At 39.5% G+C, this 20,830-nt stretch overlaps 2 protein-coding genes and 1 long non-coding RNA gene across 3 annotated transcripts; 1 reads left to right on the top strand and 2 right to left on the bottom strand.

The window, feature by feature from the left end:
- Nucleotides 1–2,110: 2,110 nt before the first annotated feature.
- Nucleotides 2,111–5,219, bottom strand: LOC114149926 (cytochrome c oxidase subunit 5B, mitochondrial-like). Its single transcript, XM_028026049.1, has 4 exons — nt 5,033–5,219; nt 4,451–4,521; nt 2,714–2,813; nt 2,111–2,576 (listed from the first exon to the last, which is right to left on the bottom strand). The coding sequence occupies exons 1-4, from the start codon at nt 5,127–5,129 to the stop codon at nt 2,464–2,466; spliced, it is 381 nt and encodes a 126-aa protein (XP_027881850.1). The 5' UTR covers nt 5,130–5,219; the 3' UTR covers nt 2,111–2,463.
- Nucleotides 5,220–8,488: 3,269 nt separating this feature from the next.
- Nucleotides 8,489–10,439, bottom strand: LOC114149925 (cytochrome c oxidase subunit 5B, mitochondrial-like). The gene is made up of 4 exons (XM_028026048.1): nt 10,283–10,439; nt 9,342–9,412; nt 9,049–9,148; nt 8,489–8,967 (listed from the first exon to the last, which is right to left on the bottom strand). Exons 1-4 carry the CDS (start codon nt 10,377–10,379, stop codon nt 8,855–8,857), a joined length of 381 nt encoding a protein of 126 aa, XP_027881849.1. The 5' UTR covers nt 10,380–10,439; the 3' UTR covers nt 8,489–8,854.
- A 2,456-nt stretch (nt 10,440–12,895) lies between these two features.
- LOC114149251 (uncharacterized) lies at nt 12,896–16,576 on the top strand. Its single transcript, XR_003596470.1, has 2 exons — nt 12,896–13,186; nt 16,395–16,576. It is a non-coding gene; the product is annotated as an uncharacterized LOC114149251 (long non-coding RNA).
- The last annotated feature ends 4,254 nt before the right edge of the window (nt 16,577–20,830 follow it).

Here is a 20,830-nt window from a genome sequence, read left to right on the forward strand (position 1 = left end):
ACAGACGCTTCAGAGCTCCGGGGTCACCAGGCCAGGAGCAATCGAAAGCTTAAGTTTGAAATTCTCAACAATTTGTCGGACAATGTGCAGGTTAGATTTTATTTGCCTTAATCATGTCATCAATGCTTCACTTGATTCTATCTCGGTTCTTTTCCACCATTCTGGGCTGACTTTGGATTATGTGTGGCACTGAGTTCAACCTGATAAGGCAGTTTGGTGGAAAACTGCCTTATCTTCTGCTAAGACAAAAAAAATCCCTACTCCTCCGTATATAGGGGGCGCTATTGCGCAAGATAGTGAGTTTGAGTTTTTAATTCATAAACCATAGCCTTAAACCCTTAAAACCTTTCCACCAATGTAATCCTTGGGCAATTCTCCATCATTTTACTCTGGCCACGCCCACTTCCTCCTAACTACATTTTTTGGCTTTAACACAATAAAGATAAACATAAATATGATGCATAACATTTATGGACTGAGGCACTAAAACAATATGGAAAAAAATTGGAAATAAAAAAAAAACTGTTCAAGCAACAAAACAGTAACTCTTTTAGTGATCCCAATTTTTCATGATTACAGAATAAACTCTTAGATCCTAACAGGGGATGACCTGTTGCCCCTTGATGAATTTAATGCAGTTTTAATTTTAGTCAAGGTCAGAAAGTTTATGTCTGGATAACCACTTGACAGATTTACACCAAACGTGGCACAGATGTTTAAGACCACACCCTGAGTCCATATCCTTAATATGATTATGAAGTGGACATGGCTTATATGCTACCTCACATCTGACCTTTGATCTCAGCGAACTCAAATGTTAATATAGCAGCTACAGCAGCTACTGACCGGATCACAACCTGGTGACCACCACAGCGGGAAATGAAATTGGCAGTGTTAGTGTTGCAAATAAGACATCAGATCTTAACAGTTAATAGGATGACTCACCAGTGGGCATAAAATATAATACAATAGGCAATTCAGATGTGTAGGTTTCTTGTTGGATTGTGAACAACAGACACAGAGTGCTGCTATGGTGAGCAGAAGCACTGAAAACCCAACAATCCATGATGATTCTAAAGAACTTCTATAATAAAAAATTATTTCAGATTTGAAGCACTGAGTTAGATTCAAAGGTTATTTAAGTTTGAATGAGAAACTGTCCAAACTTTCCACTCGCATATGAGTAAAGGCAAAAAGTTTTGGTAGACAGCGCTATCTGCTGGTAGACTGAAGAATAACACATTCACCCCGTAAGTGAAATACTCAGTGATTTGATTAAAATGACGTGCTCAGTTCATTTGGCCAGTCCAAAAAATAAAAAATACAGCAAGAATAATAGAACTGCAGATTATGGATCAGAAAGAGGCATAATCTTTGTAATCCATATAGATTATGGATCTTAAAGAATATGTTGGGTTATGTTCCATTGAAGTTCTGTATGACCAACTTGCAATTTTTCAGGGCGTTTAGTTGAACATTGCCATGAGAAAATGAGCTCCATGGTCATAATCATCAGTCACAAGCGAGTTTAAGGGATTCTCCTAACAACAGCTGCCTTTTGAATAACAGCTGACTTGAGTCTTCAACTCAATATTTAGAAGCACATTTTACTCCTGCTGTCACAGCTGATCCTGGGTCAGAGTGCAGAAAAATGTAGACTATCACTTTAGTCCAGGTTAAGCTTTTTGTAGTTTTAATGAGAACCTAGTTGATTCAGAACTTTAGTGGTTTCATTCTGAACCAACAAAGTCCAGAGGAAACTGCATCAATATCTAGTTTGTCCACGACAAGTCATTAAAAAACAAGCTACTTCCTGTTTTCTTCTTTGTGGTTTGCACCAGTAGTAACAACCAGTTGTTTTGACTTGTGATGCGAAAAAAATGTTTCCATCGCAGTTTCGCAAAATAAACCAACTCATCCTAGAGCCAACACGTTTGGCGCAAAATTGCCATGTTATAATTCAGAAGTTTTATTTTCAAAATGTCAAATTGCGCAATTTTATGGTCAATGGAAACACAACTATTGTCTTCAATCTGATTGAAAAAAAAAATACAAAATCTGAGCAGAGCTCAACCTGAAGCAGACAAACACACACACACACATACACATATATGAGTTCAGTACTTTATTGGCTCAACAGTAGGAGTGGTCCGAATGTAACATCAGACAGTACAGTCAATGTAAACTGAAGCTGAAGGTCCCAAAACACATCTGAGCTGTTTGGAAATGTAACGTGTGAAGCCAAAGCTGAGGTTAAAAGGTAGATCAAGTGCTAAAACAGACCAGATAAACGACATCAGACCAGGAAATACACCGAGCCCAAACAACAAAAGGACAGCATCTTCAAGCACAGTGAAAACTTAAAACACTCTTGAGTTTTCTTGGTCCGGAGATAAAATTAACATTTCAAAGAGAAGCCAAATTTGTACTGTAAATACATCTACTAAAATACTTTGTTTTAAGTTAGTGGGGGAGGTTATGGGGCACCAGTTTGTAGTGGGCACCACAGGAGGGGCAGCGCTGGGGCTCGCCCTCATGAAGCCAGAACCAGATGATGGCGGTGTTGTCTTCCTCACCTGCACAGAGAAAATAAAGACATGAGGCAGAAATCTGGAAGTTGAGGCTGCTGAACAGCTGAACTGTGATTTTATAGAGCTGGCTTCGTTTCTGTCATGTTAGAAATATATTTAATAATTCTGTTACTGTGACTTACAGATACAGCCCACAACCCTCTTGTTAGTGATGGAGGGAACCAGGTGGGGGTCCGACTTGGAGCCAGCGTAGCTCTTTGGCTTCATCATGCTGTAAGGATCCTGCAAGGAGAAGAGGAAGATGATGATGAAGGTAGGTCTAATGGTCTCTTCAAGAGTTTGGTCTCAGCTGCGTTCAGGGTTCTGAAAACAGCCTGACAACAAACATTACATCAACAAATAAAGAGGTTTCCTTAGTAATGGATGATCTAATTAAGATAAGAACAAGTATCGCCATGGAAACAACGAGATACACACTGAGAAATAAGCTGACACCTGGAAGCTGAGGCTAGATAATAAATCTAATAATAAATTATAACAGAGAGCTGGTCCATGTCACTAGATGTGGAACTTCGATCCAGAATCTCTCAGCATTCTGGGGGATGTAGGCAGAGGAGAGACTTTAGTTGCTCAACCTCTCACAGTGAGTGGCATCAGCTAACTCACTCTTTGGTTACCTAGCAACAACCTGTTGCACAACTTGCACAGGAGCAGTTTCAAGTTTTATCACAGAGCCTCATGACCGTTGAAACATAAAGAAAAACGCAGTGGAGAGAAAACAGGAAGCGACCTCACTAGCTTGGCTGTGTTTCAGACATTTAAAACAAAAAAAAACGAATCAATAATTATCTGTATTGACTGTTACGAAATTCTTATAGCGTGATAAATTTTCCACCATATTGCTCAGCACGACCGGAATCTGGACGTTTTCAGCCTGAACAGCCCTGAGCGTTAGCAGCTGGTCAGTGCCACGCCAACGCTCCACCAGGTCAGGCTGGACGCAGCTCTGTGCTGAACGGGGAAAAGTTTGAACACGAGAGCCAAACATAAAAAGATAAAACACTGTGTTACAGCCACTGTTCTCTCAGTCATGGTGTGATACTGGCTATGATCCTAGCAATGATCACTCAGACAGGAAAACGAGGCTAAAAATATTTCATTGTTCCTCACGAAAATCCGAGATCAGACATCGGCCACAACAATCTAATTACAGAAACTCCAGAAAACAAACAAACAAAAAAAAACTTCACAGTACGGTGGTGGAGAGTTAGTGATGTGGGCTTCCTGTGAGGCCCTGAGACCATTACAATAAATAACTCAACTGTTTGGGTTTATGAACCTGAACAGTGGCAATCTTGCTATGATGGTTATAAACTTGGTAGGTCAGGATTTGAAATACAACACCAGCATGTTGCTGTAAAACAAGATGACCAATAACAAGATGATGCAATATCACTGCAGTGTCAAAACAAGGACAACATCTGAAGATTCACTGTTGAGTTCCTAAAATGGGTTTAACACATTTTAACCTGCCTATTAGCATGTTTATATAGTGACAACTGAAATCAGATGTTTAAGATACTTTTCAGTTTATTAAAAAAAATGTAATCTACGATTATAAACTCAACTTTTAATCAGCTTTGATTAACTGCCACTTCCTGGCAATGCTGTACCAGGAAGTGATCTCACTAAGGACCAAAATAAAACTTTTATCTTCACAACTAATGAATGATCAATTTAAGAGGGTTTTTCTTCAGTACAAAACCTGAAAAATAAGCAGGTAGGACATATATCTATCTCTTAAAGGAAAGTCTTCTTCTAAGGAATTATTTCACAGAATATAGTTTCATCTAAAGTTATGCTTTACACTTAGTTATGCTAAGTGTAAATCATAACTACATGCTGTAATGTGATGTTACCTTTCCCTCCTTCATGGCCTTCATGATGACCTTCTCCAGCCCAGTGGCCTGCTCCTCATCAGTGGGAATGCCTGGAAGCACCAACATGACAAAGGAGGAAACTCGGGATGTACCACAGAACCGCTCACTCATAATTTCACAGAACTATGAATAAACTACAAGAAACTAGGAGTCAAATATAAACTATTATGTTTAGAACAGCGATAAAAACGCCCAGGATAAGACCCGACTAATCACCTTCCTGGGAGCTGGGTTTGGGTCTCAACAGAAACAAATGTAAAGCAGATGACCAACAGAACCACCTAAACCCAGATTGACCTCTTTGCTGTCACTGTTAGCCTAATGCTAAGTAGCAGGTTAGCCCCTAGCTTTATTTAAGAACATCTGGATATTCAAAACCAGCTGAACACAGACAAACAGAAAATGAACTTATTACAACCCAAGAGATTTAGCGGGTTTTTACTACAAGAACCGAACGTGTCCTGGCAGAACTTGGAAGAGAAAGCGTTCCGCGGTCAGACGGACTAGCCTAGCTGACACTTCAGTCTGTTATCTGAATGGTTGTGTCCGTGTCGGCCTCACCTCCAGCCGCCATGCTGCGGCTCAGAGCCGGAGCCCGGACAGCCCGGCAGGTTGTCACGGCTCTCAGCCCGGAGCGCAGCAGTAACCTTGCAGCCATTTCTCCTTCAATGTACGGTTGTCACCCAGTAAAGATTAATGGACTTCTTCTTCTTCTTCTTCTTCTTCTTCTATAGCGTTTTCTGGCAGTCAACAAACTTTGTGTATTACCGCCATCAACTGGACGGAGATGTAATTCAGAAATTCATTTTTCCTATATATCTTCAAATCTTAAAATAACTAAATTATCTACATACTTATACACTCACACGCACATACATACTAAATTCTCTCAGCAAATTTTGTATCTTTTAAATATTTAATAAGTGCTTGAATTATATCATGTGATTGATGCTTCCCTAATAAATTAGCCATAGTTACTGAATTCCCCATGAACTTTTCCAGTTCTTTCCTCTCTTTTATATATATTTTCTACAATAAATTAACACATGTTCTACTCCTTCTGTTTCCCCTCAATAACAACAATCACCTGATGGATGTTTCCCTATTATTTTTAAACCACTGTTTAAACTAGTATGCCCAATCCTCAACCTGTTAATCCATATTTCCTCTCTCCCATTCATTATACTATTATTTCTTATGATTACCTCCTTCTGTATTTTATGTAAATGCTTTCCTCTTTCTTTTAAATTCCATCTCTCCTGCCATACATTATTTATTTTATCTTTAATAATTACTTTTATTTCTTCTCTACTTAGTGGGACATCATATTCAATTTCTCTTGCCTTAACTGCTTCTTTAGCCAACTTATCTCCCTTTTCATTACCTACAATTCCTTTATGTGCTGGAACCCTTGTGAATTGAATACATATCTTTTGTTGCTTTATACTATTTATCAAATAAGTAACTTCATCTAAAAGATCTTGACAGCTTTCAGATTTTCCACTTATAATACTGGTTAAGCAAGACATTGAATCTGAACAGATAACGACCTTACTGGGCTTCACCTCCAGCAGCCATTGTAATGCCAAAATAATTGCCAACATCTCTGCTGAAAAAATTTATAAATTATCCGTTGTTCTTCTTTTTAAAATCTTTTTGTTTCGGAATATAAACTGCTACTCCTGTTTTACCATTTTCCTCTTTTGATGCATCTGTATATATTTGTGTCATATTTTCATACATTATTTATAAATACTGCTGAATAATTGGATAAATACCTCCACAGGACTTTTCTATTTTGTGGTTTCTAAATTTACTATTGGCGATTCAAATAACCATGGAGCAATTTTAGATTTAATTACACTTTTACAGCATGCTATATTATTTATCCCCAAATGATGTGCATAAATATTTCCTTCCCATCCCAAACTCCTAATGTTATGGCCATACTCCCAACATTATCTGAATACCTGTTTAGTAGGTGATTTTCCTCATGCCCTTGTAATTGTAACCAATAATTTGTTGACAGTTTCATCCACCTTAAGTCCAGAGGCATTTCTCCAGTTATCGCCTGAAGAGCAGGAATTGGAGACGTTCTAAAAGCACCACAACATTTCCTGTGCGCTTTAACTTGGATTCTATCTAAATCTAATAACAAAGAATCTGCAGCTGACTTATAAACAATACATCCAGAGTCCAACACAGATCGAATTAAAACATCATACAATCTTTTCAAAGATGTGCTTGTCGCCCCCCAATCATTCCCTAACAAACATCTCAAAATATTAATACCTTTTTTACATTTATCAATAATCTTTTGTATATGCATCTTAAATGAAAGTTTTACATCAAACCATACTCCTGGGTACCTTACGATATTTACCTGCTTCAATTTATGCCCATATAGTCTAAGATCTACTGTAGGATTAACCCTTTTCCTTGAAAAACATATTACTTGTGTCTCAACAGACAAATGAAACCCCCATTCATGTGACCATCTTTCAATCCTATTAATTGCTGATTGCATTCTATTTTTTAAATTACTAATATTGCCTCCTCTCACCCATAATGCCCCGTCATCTGCATATACCGTAATGCTTTGCTAATTCTAAAATCTATATTATCAAAAATATCATTAATCATTATATTAAAAAGCAATGGACTACATACACTACCTTGTGGAGTTCCATTTTGTATAGCATAAATATCTGAATAATTTATCCCACTACTCCTTTAGCAACATCTGATAACTGTTCAATCATCCTATAGCATCTTTACCTGGAGATGTATTAACTCCAATCAAAGCTCTATTCATTTCAAACAATGTAAAATCTTTATCTAAAACACATCCATCTAGCTCTTTCCTATTTAAAATCTCTTTATTATCATCAATCATTTTCAATCTCCATGATAATTCTTCATTTGATAAATTTTGAGAACTATGCACTTTCACAAAGGACCTAGCAAACATCTCTGCTTTTCCTTGTTTGTTTTAGCTTCACATTGGTTATCTTTAATTATAGGTAAAGAAAAATCCCTTCGAATTCCTCCCATCTTTCTAATCATTCCCCAGATCTCGTTTACTTTAACTTCTGTTCCAATTGTACAACAAAAACGCCTCCAATAATTCTTTTTAGATAATTTAACTATTCTCTTACTGTGCTTTTTTATATAATATTAAATTATCAAATGAATGATTTAATTTTAACATTCTACATGCTTTATTCCTAACTTTAATAGCTTCTTTACATTCATTGTTTTGCAAGTTTTTTGTTTTTTTTATGTTTCACTTTGAATAATCCAACAGAACTATCTATTCTGCCCAGGAATAAATTGTATTTCTGAAAGATCTTCTGTTATTTCCTGTAACTTTCAAGTTTTCTATGGCTGCCTTTGAATCTGTGCACTGTTTCACCCCATCTTACTCCACCCACTGCAGGCTAATGATTGTCGCTGTTGTAAATGCAGATAATTGATTATTGTTTCAGCAAACATAATTCAAAATCTGGAATAAATTATAGAATTTGTATTGCTACATCCATCAGTATACTTTTTAAGATCATTATGGTATATAGGCTACCTTAAACATGTTCAAAACTCCTCCAATGCAATGGAATTTAAACAATTCTGCAAGAAACAGGTTAATGGCAGAAACTGATATCTTGTCTTACCATCTCTTTGTTAAGAGAACTGAGTGAAATGAAAGCTGCTCTGAGTGAAGCTTGTGGAAAACCATAACAGATCTCACATCTTCAAACAAAGTCCAAAACCCAACTACTCCGTCTTGTCGACAAATGTGTTGGTTGACAAGACGACTTTGAATCCATTTTATTATAATAGTTTGACAGTAAAATCTGATTGTAGAATGATTGAGGAATTTTCTAATATGCACATTTTTACTCCTGGCTTCACAGTGCAGCTATCAATTCTTCCTGTCATGTTTGTGCATGTGTACCATTAACTGTAACATATTTATCAGATAAAACATGTAATATATTAGTGCCAAAGAGACATCCATGAAAAGGAATTGTTAATGTTTATTGGTGGAATAACAGCAGTAAAGTGGACCCATTTTGACAGCGTACAGTACACAAACCAGAGTAAACTGCCTGAGTCTTCCAAACACAGTGTATCTGTGTGGAAATGTAACATGTAAAGCAAAGACTGATGAGGTCAGCAGGTAGATCAAGTAGAACAACAGAACAAGACGAGCGGACCAGGAAGTACACCGAGCTGGAAACATCCTGCAGGGCGCGGATAATCTCACTCTTCTTGTTCTGAAGGAGGAATGAATACTGCAACAAAAAAAGCTAAACAAAAAAAGGTACAGATGAGTGCTGAAGGCGTAAACACACACATCTGTACAGGTTACAGGGCTGGAGGCTAGTGGGGCAGCTCATGAGGCACCAGTTTGTAGTGGGCACCACAGGAGGGGCAGCGCTGGGGCTCGCCCTCATGAAGCCAGAACCAGATGATGGCGGTGTTGTCTTCCTCACCTGCACAGAGGATGAAGGCAGACATCGTTATGAGCGTATGTGCAATCGCTCCCCACAGCGAGCCGCTACAGGAGGACTTACAGATACAGCCCACAACCCTCTTGTTGGTGATGGAGGGAACCAGGTGGGGGTCCGACTTGGAGCCAGCGTAGCTCTTTGGCTTCATCATGTTGTAAGGATCCTGCAAGGAGAAGAGGAAGATGATGATAATGTGAAAATGTAAAAGAACTCGTTTTTGTTCATGTTTTATCAATCAGAGCCTCTGCTGCAGATTCATACAGCTGACTCTACACATGCAGAACCCCACAGAATATTTGTAAAATTTGTCTGGTTTTTTTATGTCATGTTTCCGCACTGCTGATTGTAACACTCACTGTTCCCTCCTTCATGGCCTTCATGATGGCCTTCTCCAGTCCCGTGGCCTGCTCCTCATCAGTGGGAATGCCTGGTGGAGCAGCAAATTATTCACTTATGTAGCTCAGGTAGCATTCATTTTAGTAACATGCAGTGATGGTGACAACATTAATGAGATCATTCAACAGTTGCTGTTTTTTTGTTCGGTAAATGTAATGCTACATTTTAATTACTATGATTCAAGTAAAAATGAGGAATTCTGCCCTAAAAAGTCAGAGACCTTAAAAGTAACAAATTCTGTTTCTGTGTTCCAACTAAATGACATTTATTTAAGCAGATAAAAAAACCCCACTGAGATCAAAACCTCTTTCAGAAGACTGACCTGGGCAAGAAAGGCAGCAGCACACCATATTTAAGACAACAGAAGTAACAAAAACAGACATTAGAAATATATAAATGCCAACAGTAAGACAAGGAAGGGCAGTTTAATATTTAAAACAACTGATACTGTTGACAGTGTATCTATTGCCGGTTTTGTAAAACTTTGTAAACGAGTTCTGACCATTTTAGTCGTCACAATATACCCCTAAAATTTCATTATCTGTTCTCTCAAATACATATTACAACAATATTTTCTGGAAATATAGTTGCAATATGTTGAGCACCAGCCATCAGCTTTTTACTCTGCATTCAATGTGACGTTTCTCATGAAACCAAAATACTATTTGAAAACCTATTTCATTATTTTCAAAGCTAGCCGAAATAAACACAAGTTCCTACTTGTTCTGATAATTAAACGATGTGGCTTTTTAGAAAGAGAAGCAAACTAGATGGAACGATATTAACAGAAATGGACAATTTCCTTATGAAGCCCGGTATCTATCAAGGAAGAAACAGAAAGCGGCCCGCCGCCATGAATTTCATTTCTTCTAACTACGTCTAACCGAAGTCCCGTCCTCACCTCCAGCAGACATGCAGCGCCTCAGAGCCGGACACCGGGCAGCTCGGCAGCTCGTTGTGGCTCTGAACGCGGTGCGGAGCAGTAACCTTGACGCCATGTTTTCCTGTTGAGGGCTGGTATTCTTCGATGTTTTGTTTGTTGCGGGCTAAACGACTCAAAAGTGAACTGCTGCCACCTTCTGTTTGTTTTTATACCAGTCGTCTGTGTGAGCTAAGAGCGTTTTTCAAGAGGGGGTCGCGGCCCCTGGGCGGCCACCAGGAGCTTCACAACGTTGAAGACGAGAGAAAAAATGTAAAAATAAAAATACTGACTTAGTTTTTTTCTTTAGAAATAAATTTTTAATTATGTTTTTATCATAAAACCTACTCTGTTTTTTAATCGTTATTATAAGATATAATATGATAATTTATTGAAATGTTATTTGCCACACTCCCCTTTCTGAAATAGCTAGTCAAATAGCATACCTAGCAAGTGCGAAATGGACACGTTTCTGATAAGGAAAAGGAGTCTTGAGCGCAGGGGCACAACTCCATATTTTTGAGGTGGATGCGAACATATCTTCGGCGCCCCCCCATATATCGAATGATGACTGAGGCCTGCTCTTGCTTTGAAATATCAGGTGTGCAGTCCAGTTCCACTGCAAAGTACTTAGAGGACTTGATCTTGGCAGATATTTTACTCAAAACACACTCTGATATTGAATCTAAAAATTCATTCTGAGTGCACCATGTCAGATATCCAGTGGTTTGTTTGGAGGCAGCCTTTCTAAGATGCTCTGCCAGTGTTACATCATATTGCGCTATGAGCTCAAGGATTCCCAGAAAATTTCCATTTTTAGGATTTCCTAACTGAGAATTTTTCCCCCTTAGTGGCAAGTTTCTCTCTGCAAGGAAAAGTATGCAGTCGATAACTCTAGTCAACACACTTCTCCAGTGTGCTTTTTCAGCTGCCATGGTTTTCTGCAGTTCACTATCAATAGTTTTACCTAGGCGTAAGCGAGATGCCATTTCTTTCCACGTCAGATAAGCATTTATGTGAGAACTACTGGTTTCATGGTGCTTCAGTGTTTTTGAAAGACATCGCCAGTTATTATACCCCTCCACAAGGCATGTGTCAAGAACTTTAGCTTCACCAAAAAGCTTACATGCAAAACAATAGACTCTGTTTGTATTTTTAGAATACAGTAACCAATCTCGTTCAACTTTCTCTCCATTAGACAGTAAATGAAAACAGTATGCTTTGGAAAAACACCTCTTATTCTTCTCTGATCTTGGATATGGACCATCAGAAACTTTCTGTGGGCCATTTACAACCATGTACTGCCTAAATGTGTCCCCCATTTTGTGTGGTAAAGGCCACTCCTTGTTGGATAACAGTTACTGATTGGACATTACATCTGATCTGACTTATCAGATACATCACAACATCACTGTAGTGGTATTGAATAAGACATTTAAACTCAAGTGTCCCCTTGCCAAAAAGGTTGGTAAAATAGGTCACCAACCTTTTTGAGTTTAAGGGCTTTAGTGACTCTGATGACTAATTTGTCTGATACACACATGAACTTGAACAACTCATCTTTAATTAAAGAATCCATAATACATATGAGTGAAAAAAATGCACCCAGGAGGGCTAAGTGTTGGACCATAGCTGGGCACTGCCGCCACAGCAGCTTTAGCTTTCCTGTGTTAATATTTCCTGAGTTTTATTTCGGTCATTCTTACTTAGTGCGCGGTTATGTGTCTGTGACAGGTTTATGTATCAGATATTCATAGAAATACAAAACAAATCGCGTCCCTTAATGGTTTAATAGGGGAGGCAACTTTTAACAGCAAATATGGGACGATTCCGTATTAGGCTAGCTGCTAGCTTTAGCTAACTTGATTATTTACAAGCCTCCTGTCCTGCTAATACACTGACGGTACTTACCTACTATCTTTCAACCACATTGAAAGGCTTTTTTTCATCCCGCCAACATCTTTATCCTTCTCCCTTTTACTTTTTCTGTTTTGCGCCCCGGACAGCTTTTTTTTCTGCCGCTCCATTTTGTCAAGTGCACTACGAGTGGTAGTCTAAAATAAAAAATAAATAACGCGCCTGCGTACTCTTAGGGGTGCGTGCACAGCCACCTGCATGGGAGGAGCAGAGGGGCGCCTAATCAGTGCTGTTCCCCTGTTATTGATCATTTCATTCTGTTAATTATAGAAAATGCCAACAAGAAAAAAACATTTTTCGAGACGGGGTTTTGGCGCCCCCTCTAGTGCAGCGCCCCTATGCGTTGCATGCCCTGCATACCCACTTTTTGCGCCACTGCCGCCAGCGCAGATCCAGCTCCATCTCCGGGACCAGCAACTTTTCACAGCCACTGCCTCTCCGCCTCTCGCCGCTGCGCCCGAATCAGCCGGCGTTCCAGCCGCAGTTCCAGCCGGCGCACCCCAGGCCGAATCAGCCCGAACCCGTTTCAGCCGGCTCACCAGCCGGCGCACCAGAGACCGAGACTCCCAGTGTTCCTCCCGCGTTCCTCCAGAGACTCCTCGTTCCTCCAGAGACTCCTCGTTGTTGCCTCCAGCGCCGCGGACGGCCCGCAGACGGCCGCCGGACCACCTCCGTGGTTCCCGCCTCCTTTGCCTTTTTATAGTTATATTTACATTTTCAACATCATAACTGGATTAGTTCAAACCTAAGGACTGGGGGATTTTCTTACTTTTACTTTTATTTTTTTTACCTTACTTTTCTTCATCTCCAAGTTGAACCAGGGCAAAATGCCTCCAGCCGACCCAAGGGACATTAGCAGTATTATAAAACGACTTCAGTCTATAGAAATGAAGATTCAACTGCTGGAGGTGAACTTTGAGATCAACGCTACCTGTGGAAATCAGACAACTCTTCCTCAAATCAACAGAGGTGTGACCAAGTCACTGTGTTGCAAGTCTCAAGTAAGTCTCAAGTCTCTGTCCTCAAGTCCGAGTCAAGTCTCAAGTAAAGACAGGCAAAAGTCGAGTCAAGTCTCAAGTCAGGAACCTTTAATTTCAAGTCATTTCGAGTCGTTTTTATTTTATATTTTTTTTATAATTTGCAATTATACATAAAATTCCAATAATAGACCATTTGTTCGTTTTAAAATATGTATTGTTAAGGAAATATGGCTATTTTTGATTGTTTAATATAGTTAAGCTAATGCCATGTGCGTTTAAGTAGATCAACATTCCTATTTGGACAAGCTGATGCAAGGTAAAAAAATCAGAGATAAACATTCTCCTGGCAGGGCTGTAACTTAGAGCAGCCATAAAACACTATGCTCTTGAAAGGCTTTAAATTAGTAGGCCATAAAGAATATCTTCCCCGGCTCACAGGTCAGAGGTCGGGGGTTTCCCAGGAGCTCAGAGTTGCATCTGGAGTTGATCACAGCTTAGGAATCTTGGAAACACTTAAGGTTTAATTTCTGATACACCTTTTTAATATTGGTAGCAATAGTGTGTTAGATTAAAATATATTACCCAAGTTACAAGTACTAATCAAGTAAATGGAATGTATTTGAAAATGTACTAACTATGACAATATCGGAATCAAAAGGGAATGATTTGAATGTTATGTTTCACAGGTTGGAAAAGACTTCTATCTCATTATTGTTTGTGATAAGGCAAAAATTCAAATCTTTGGAGAAGCTGACTGCAGAGGAGCAAGATAGGTTTTGTGAAAATAACTTATAACTTTAATAACTAAAATGACTCTTGATATTTGTCATTAAAACTCAGGGGAAGGTCTAAGTTTTTTCCAAGGTAGCTCTTGGTTGGTCAAAACAGAGGTACGCCCTATTTGCATATATTAACAAAGAGAAACGCCTTCACTAGAAAAGGGAATGCGCAACAATAAAAATTCAGACAACTGCCCTGTTTTGCTTTTAAGCAACCAGCTGTCTCCAAAGGCGCCTTTGTTCTTTTCTTTTAATTCTTTTGTCTCAGGTAAAGAATGTACTTCTTTGTACTCTGAAGTTTCTTGTTAAATTCATACGGTGTTTTCTATTGAATTAAACTCTGTATCTCTGTGACGTCATCGAGCCTCGCCGTCTGTCCTCCAACCGTGACGACATCCGCTCGGGACCCGGGCTAACAGGAGGAAAAGAGAGCCATGCTTTTTCCAAATCTTAAGCTAACCTAATAAATTTCCTCCTTAATAGTATTTATCTCAAATGATAGAACATGTGTAGCTGATGTAAAGGAAGAATAATTATTAAAAACTTTAGACAAATCGTTTGGCTCGTCTTCTTCCTTAAAACCCGGGTCCTCTCAGCGGGCAGGGCAGCCGCTAGAAAGTGGAACCACCACACTGCGCGTTGACGTCACAGATCACAGAGTTTAATCTCATACAAAGCAATCGACAACAAAGCTGCAGAGGAACAGAGATATGCATTTTTCTCATAAAATAAAGACACACAAGGGGAGACAAAACAAACACGAAACAAAGACAAACAGCAAAGACGTCTTTGGAGAGAGAGCCAATGCAAAAAAGCAAAAAGATGGCAACTTTCTGACAATTTAGTGATGACACTAAATTTTATACTGAGTGGGTGTTTTCCTATTTAATTTATGCATTCTAGGCGTTCCTCTTGTTGGCCAACTGGAAACTCCCAGAGAAACTTGGACACTCCCCTCAATCTACGCAAAGATCAAAGGACCATCTGCCTTCTACCAAAACAAAAGAGCGGATAGCTGATTGCTGCGCTCTGACCGCTCTGACCCCCCGTGGCTCCCACGGTCATTCTGAGTACAGAACGATCCTGAGATAAGACCTCACAGATACCTGAGAAATCTAACGTCCCTGTCTCCCAAGGAAAATGCTAATTTTATGGCTTCGCCTGTGGCCCGGCCTCACAGTGGGGGTCCCATTGAGAGATCTCCCTTAATCTGCATTTGGTTCCTGTGTCTCTGAATACTTACCCATCTGGTTTAGTTTTAAATGCTTAACACAAACCTGTTCAAAATAAGAGTGTTCCATATATCTTTTAAGATTAACTGTATTAAGCATTAAAAATAATCATATTTCCTTAACACTGAACACAAAGTATAAAAAACATTTTTAAATTGGACCACTTTATTGCCCAGTTCTGTTAAACTTGATATTCAATAAAAAAAGAGGAAAATGCTGACATTTCCACAGCACAATACAAAGAACCATAACAGCAGTTTTTTCCTCTTTTCTCTGACCTGTCAAAACAATATATTGTCAATATAATTTCCCAACGTAGATGTCTTCAAATACACCAACCATCCTTAGATGATACTAGACCCGGCTCATCATCATGATGGGACAGAGAGACTCTGTTCCCTGTGTTCAGGTCCAGAATCTGCTTTCTGTTCCGGAGCCCCGCTCACTATCCGCCGGCTTCCTGAGCTAACACGGTGCACATTATTTGTGGAGGCATTTGAAGGACCGGATTTATGGTAAACAATCACCAATTTAACCCGGAGTACACATGCTAACACGAAGTTAGCTAAAGTCAACTATCTTACAGCAAAAGAAAAGCGCCACCTACCGATCTTTGTGAAGCTTCAAATGCCGGACAAAGTTGGACGTCGTGGCATCTCCATCCGATATTCTCTTCTTGCATGTTTTACAAGTTGCAGTTCGTTTTTTAGTCGAAAGTTCATAACCTACGTAGCCAAAAGAAATTACTCGCGGAAGCATATTCCAGCGGTTATTTCGTATTTCGTTCCCTGAGCTCTGTAGCTTTGCCGCGTTTTTTTTAAACGTCCAAATCTTGTTAATTTGATTGGTTGTGCTGCAGCTACGTACACACACATACATAAGGAGAGAGGAAAACCATAGTGACGGTCTGCGCATATTGATACGGAATGAGTGACATTAATTAATGACGCCACTTTATAAATAATGTGTTTTAAATTTTAAGACTTTGAGTAAAAAATATCAAGTCTTTTCAAGTAAACAGCTTCAAGTCGAGTCAAGTCCCAAGTCAATGGCATGAAAGTCAAAGTCAAGTCCGAGTCTTTGAGCATTTTTTCAAGTCAAGTCTCAAGTCGTGATTTTAACGACTCGAGTCTGACTCGAGTCCAAGTCAAGTGACTCGAGTCCCCACCTCTGCAAATCAACGAAGAGGCCGTACGCCTCGCATCAAGCAGCTCACCCTGGAACGCTCTGGGTGCCAAGCCGAAGCAAAAGTCTCACACCGCAGATCCGATGAGACGACTGACAGGGAGAAATCCCTCACCTGGACGAATCAGCGTGGCCGGCTCTGAGCCGAAACCCACCTTCAACCTCAACACCTGCTCCACCAAAGGAAAACAAACAAACAAGCAGCTGCAACCAAAACGGTTCCACCGACCCCGCTCCCAAAGACAGAGCTACCAGCCCGGGCCTCAAAACATTCTGACTCTGTGGGAATCCCACTGAAAAACAGATTTTCTTCACTCCAGCCTGAGCCTCTGGTTCCCTTCTTCCTTCCCCCCTACCCTCCCCTCTCTGCTCACCCACTCATTCACAGGATTCACAAGATACCTATGAAGAAATGTCTTCTGGACCGGAGTTTCTTAAATTTACAGATGGAATGAATCAACAGGTTTTACTTGGGACGTCTCTCCTTAGCGCTCACGTAGCAGACCTCACTTCATTTAAGTCACCTGCCTCTGACTTCCCAGAGGATCCACCACTCTGCGTTTCTGAGGTCTGAGGCCGGGGTCCAGATTTTATCTTTACACATATCTTCCTCCAGAATGTGTCTGGCCCCCCGGCACTGCAAAACAGGACATTACCCGTCCGGATAACTACAAGAAAATTTACAAAAACCAGAAATATAAAATACAACTGTCCTAATTCAAACCTCAGACTGTTCCCCTGCCTAAAGGAACCTCAGACTGAAGAACTTTTGGCCTCAAAGGCACTTAAACTAGCTCTTTAAAATACCAGACTTCTCTGTGCTGAAGCTCTATTAATTAATGATTTCATCACTGTGTTTAACATCATTGTTATGTTTCTGACAGAAACATGCTTGAGTGACAATAATGAAGCAATCATACTAATTGAATCAGGCCACGGTGAGAACTAATGTGCTCCTGGAACGGACACAGAAGACTTTAGAAATTAAAAGGGCCATGACGGCAACCAGTTTTGTATTGTTGCCGACTCGTACAGGTCCAGGAAGGCGTGCCCAATTCTCTGAAAGATGGTGGTCGTTGGCGTTTCTTCCAGCAACAGCATCTCATCCTCTGATTCTTTTACCATCCTGGATTTATGTCTGTCCAGCTTCACGTTCAAAACAACTATCTCTTTGTTTAATTCATCATTTTCTCTTTCCAGCCATTCAATCTTTTCTGTCTTCTCTCTCAGCAAATCCTGTATGTTTTCTTTTATAGTTTTGTGTGTCCGTTCCAGGAGCACATTGGTTCTCACTATGGCCTTGTAGTCAGTTTGTAGTCTTTGTAAGGTTTTCCTGGCTTTGTCCAAATCTGAATGGAGACGTCTGATTTGTTGTTTATAATGTTCTTTGCGACTTCGAAGCATCTCGTTGACAGTTTGATAGTTTCTCACATCGTCGGTGTTCTGACTAAGTTGGAGACGCTCGATTTTTCTCCTCAACGTTGCCACCATGTCTTTAAGCTGCTCGTTTTCATGCTGATACTTCATGCAGCTGCTCTCAAAAATCTCTATTCCTGCCAACAGGAAACCGTTTCCTCCTGTTGCAGTGTTCTTTATTTCTGCAAAAAAAAATTCCTTCTGTGCCATGATACTTATCTCTCTGTGTCGAACCTAAAACCGCAAATGAATTTTTCTGTGGAATCTGGGAATACAGAGACAGTGACCAGTGATGTCACAGACAGGATGAGTGACATCACTGCTTCAAATCAAAGTCACAAGAAGTCTGTTGCTGGGTGGGGGGGAGGATGTTTTTTTTTTAAACTTTATTCGCAGATACACTGTATAACGACAGAGTGAAACATTTGTTATGCCTCCAGAAAAACTAATACAGATAAATACAGATAAACAGTATTCAAGAAAAAGCTAAGGGGCTTCGGTTCCCAACTGTACATTCAAAGCAGGACAGATTTCAATTGTTTTAATAGCTATTTTTTGTCAGAGTCTTTCATAGTCGGGATATAAAACTTCACTTCATTGTAAAATGCAGCAAGGCATGGCTTTCTCTACCTGGAACAATGAATATGATATTTAGCTAATGACAATAAATGATTTATGAGAAACTCTGAATTGCTTTTAGTGAGGCCAAGTAAGACATCTTCCCATAACGGATTGTGCTTCTATGTTGTTGTGGATGAAGTCACACCGATTCTGCCAAAAAGCATCAACAAAGGGACAGCGGCAAAACAGGTGGACAACAGTTTAAGGATATGAATCACAAAACGTACAATTTACATCAAATTCTTTCTTGAATATAGAGTTCTCATAAAAGGATTAGTGCAAACATCTGCGATAGCTTTTCATTTTAAACGGGTAGGATATTCTGATGAAGGAAGTGATGTTTTTGTGTTTTTGTCCTGTAAATTGTTCCAGTGCTATGCTAAGCATAACTTCTAAGCTTCCACTTCAGTCTCGTCACATAAAGAAATGAGTGATCAGAAATGATAATATTTAACATTAACACTGCCTGCTATAGTTTTCGTTTTGTAAACATCTTACACCGACTTAGCCATTTATCCGTGCTGCGGTAGGAAACGACGAGGCAGCACAGGTGGTCAGAACAACGACTCATGTTAGATCCTTTACCTGGATACGGTGTGATCGATGATAAATTCTTGTTGAACTTCTGTCTTTTTTTCTGTGGTTTTTTTTCCCTCTTAAAATAGCCGAGGATTCTTCTGCAAAGCTGCTGGACGACATGTTTGGCAACACTAAAGCGGTTCCCTGCATTTACTGGCTGCCCTCACAGAGGAGCAGCTGAGCGACACACCACAGCTTTTACACTGATTTTAAACGTTTTTTTTCCTTTTTGTTGCCTTATAAACACAAACTTCAGCGTATTTTGTTTGAATTTTAATGAACATAATTGTAAAGTTTAAGAAGAAAGAATTTTTGAACAATTTTTCATTATAAATGTTTGAAAAGTGTGGCATTCTGATATTCCAAAATAAAACTCAGCCAATTGCTTTTTTTTCTTTTCTTGATCTGTTAACATGTAATAAATCCACTGCGAAAACACAAACTCTGACCAAGTATTTTTGGTCTAGTTTTTTAAGACAAGACTAACTTACAAGTAACATTTCAGCAAGATAGGAGCTTTTTAAAGTAAATGATTCCTTAATATTAATTTTAAAAAACTACTACTTCCACTGACAGATTATACTTTTAACAAGATATTTTTCCCATAAGTGAAATAATCTGCCAGTTGAACTAATACTTTTTTTTAAGGAGGGAGATATCACACTCCTCTAAAGGTTATCTAATGAAAGAGCTGTCAAGATGGGAAAAAAACTATAACAAAATAAATACTCTGAGTTGTATCAATTTTCTCTCTAGAGTTCAGTTCAATCGATAATTGATCCCTGAGGCTTTATGGACCAAGCAATCTGTCTAAAAATAACAGGGACTCAGTCAGCTGTATGAGGCACCATATTGATCCCAGCCCACTGACAGCTGTTGTGCAATAATCGGTCTGGTTTGGCTGTGAATGTCTATAAGTATTTGCTTTGGGCAATTATTTAAAAAAAAACTAGCAATGTAGACGAAAATGACCAAGACAGGGAACCACCTGATCATCAGGAATATAATAACCTAAGAGTTCAGCCTGAGTTATTGTTCACTAATGCCTCCCTGATAAGGTTTAAGTTTTACAATAACAATAGATGAAGACGTAATCCAGCACAGGAGCCTGTGGTCTGTTTGTACACAAGCAGTTTGGAGGATTAAATATCCTGTAGAACCCAACAAAACAGTGAAATGGACAATTGAACAATAATGAACTCCAGTCCTGGAAGCCACAGCAGTTGTTCAGTTAGCAGTAGGCATGGGCTGGCATGAAATTATTACGGTACGATAACCTCTGGAAAAAATATTATGGTTTTGTGGTATTACAATATTATAATAGCAGCTCTAAAATGTGTTATTTTACATTTTCATTATCATTCTTTGATGTCCATGCACGGAGGAGCTGCTTGTTAAATGTTTGCTGAATTCTGGGCTGATCTTCGCCCTCCGACACGGCCTGTTGCTGCCAGAGTTCTAGCAGAACAATCGGGACAGATGTGTGAATTTAACTAGAATTTCCAGTGAAGAAACGATCAGGTGGGAGGTTTCAGGAGGCCACGCCACGTCTTCTCCTAAAAACTACACCATGAATGGGGCGTACTGCTCCTAATCCTATGATTCTGATGACGTCACAGAGTTTTTTTTCTGAAGCTTCTCCTCTTCCTGCTGCTGGAACCAAAGTGGGTCAATGCAATAAAATCAAACATTACTCTATACATGGAGGTACAGAAATAGCCAGTCATCAGGGAAGTAAGTACCAACCAGAAGACATGGACAACATTTCATTTATTAGTCCTTTAGCCACAACATGGCCTAAAGCCTATCAGGTCCCATAGG

Source organism: Xiphophorus couchianus, chromosome 8 (assembly GCF_001444195.1).
Source record: "Xiphophorus couchianus chromosome 8, X_couchianus-1.0, whole genome shotgun sequence".
Lineage (NCBI taxonomy): Eukaryota > Metazoa > Chordata > Actinopteri > Cyprinodontiformes > Poeciliidae > Xiphophorus > Xiphophorus couchianus.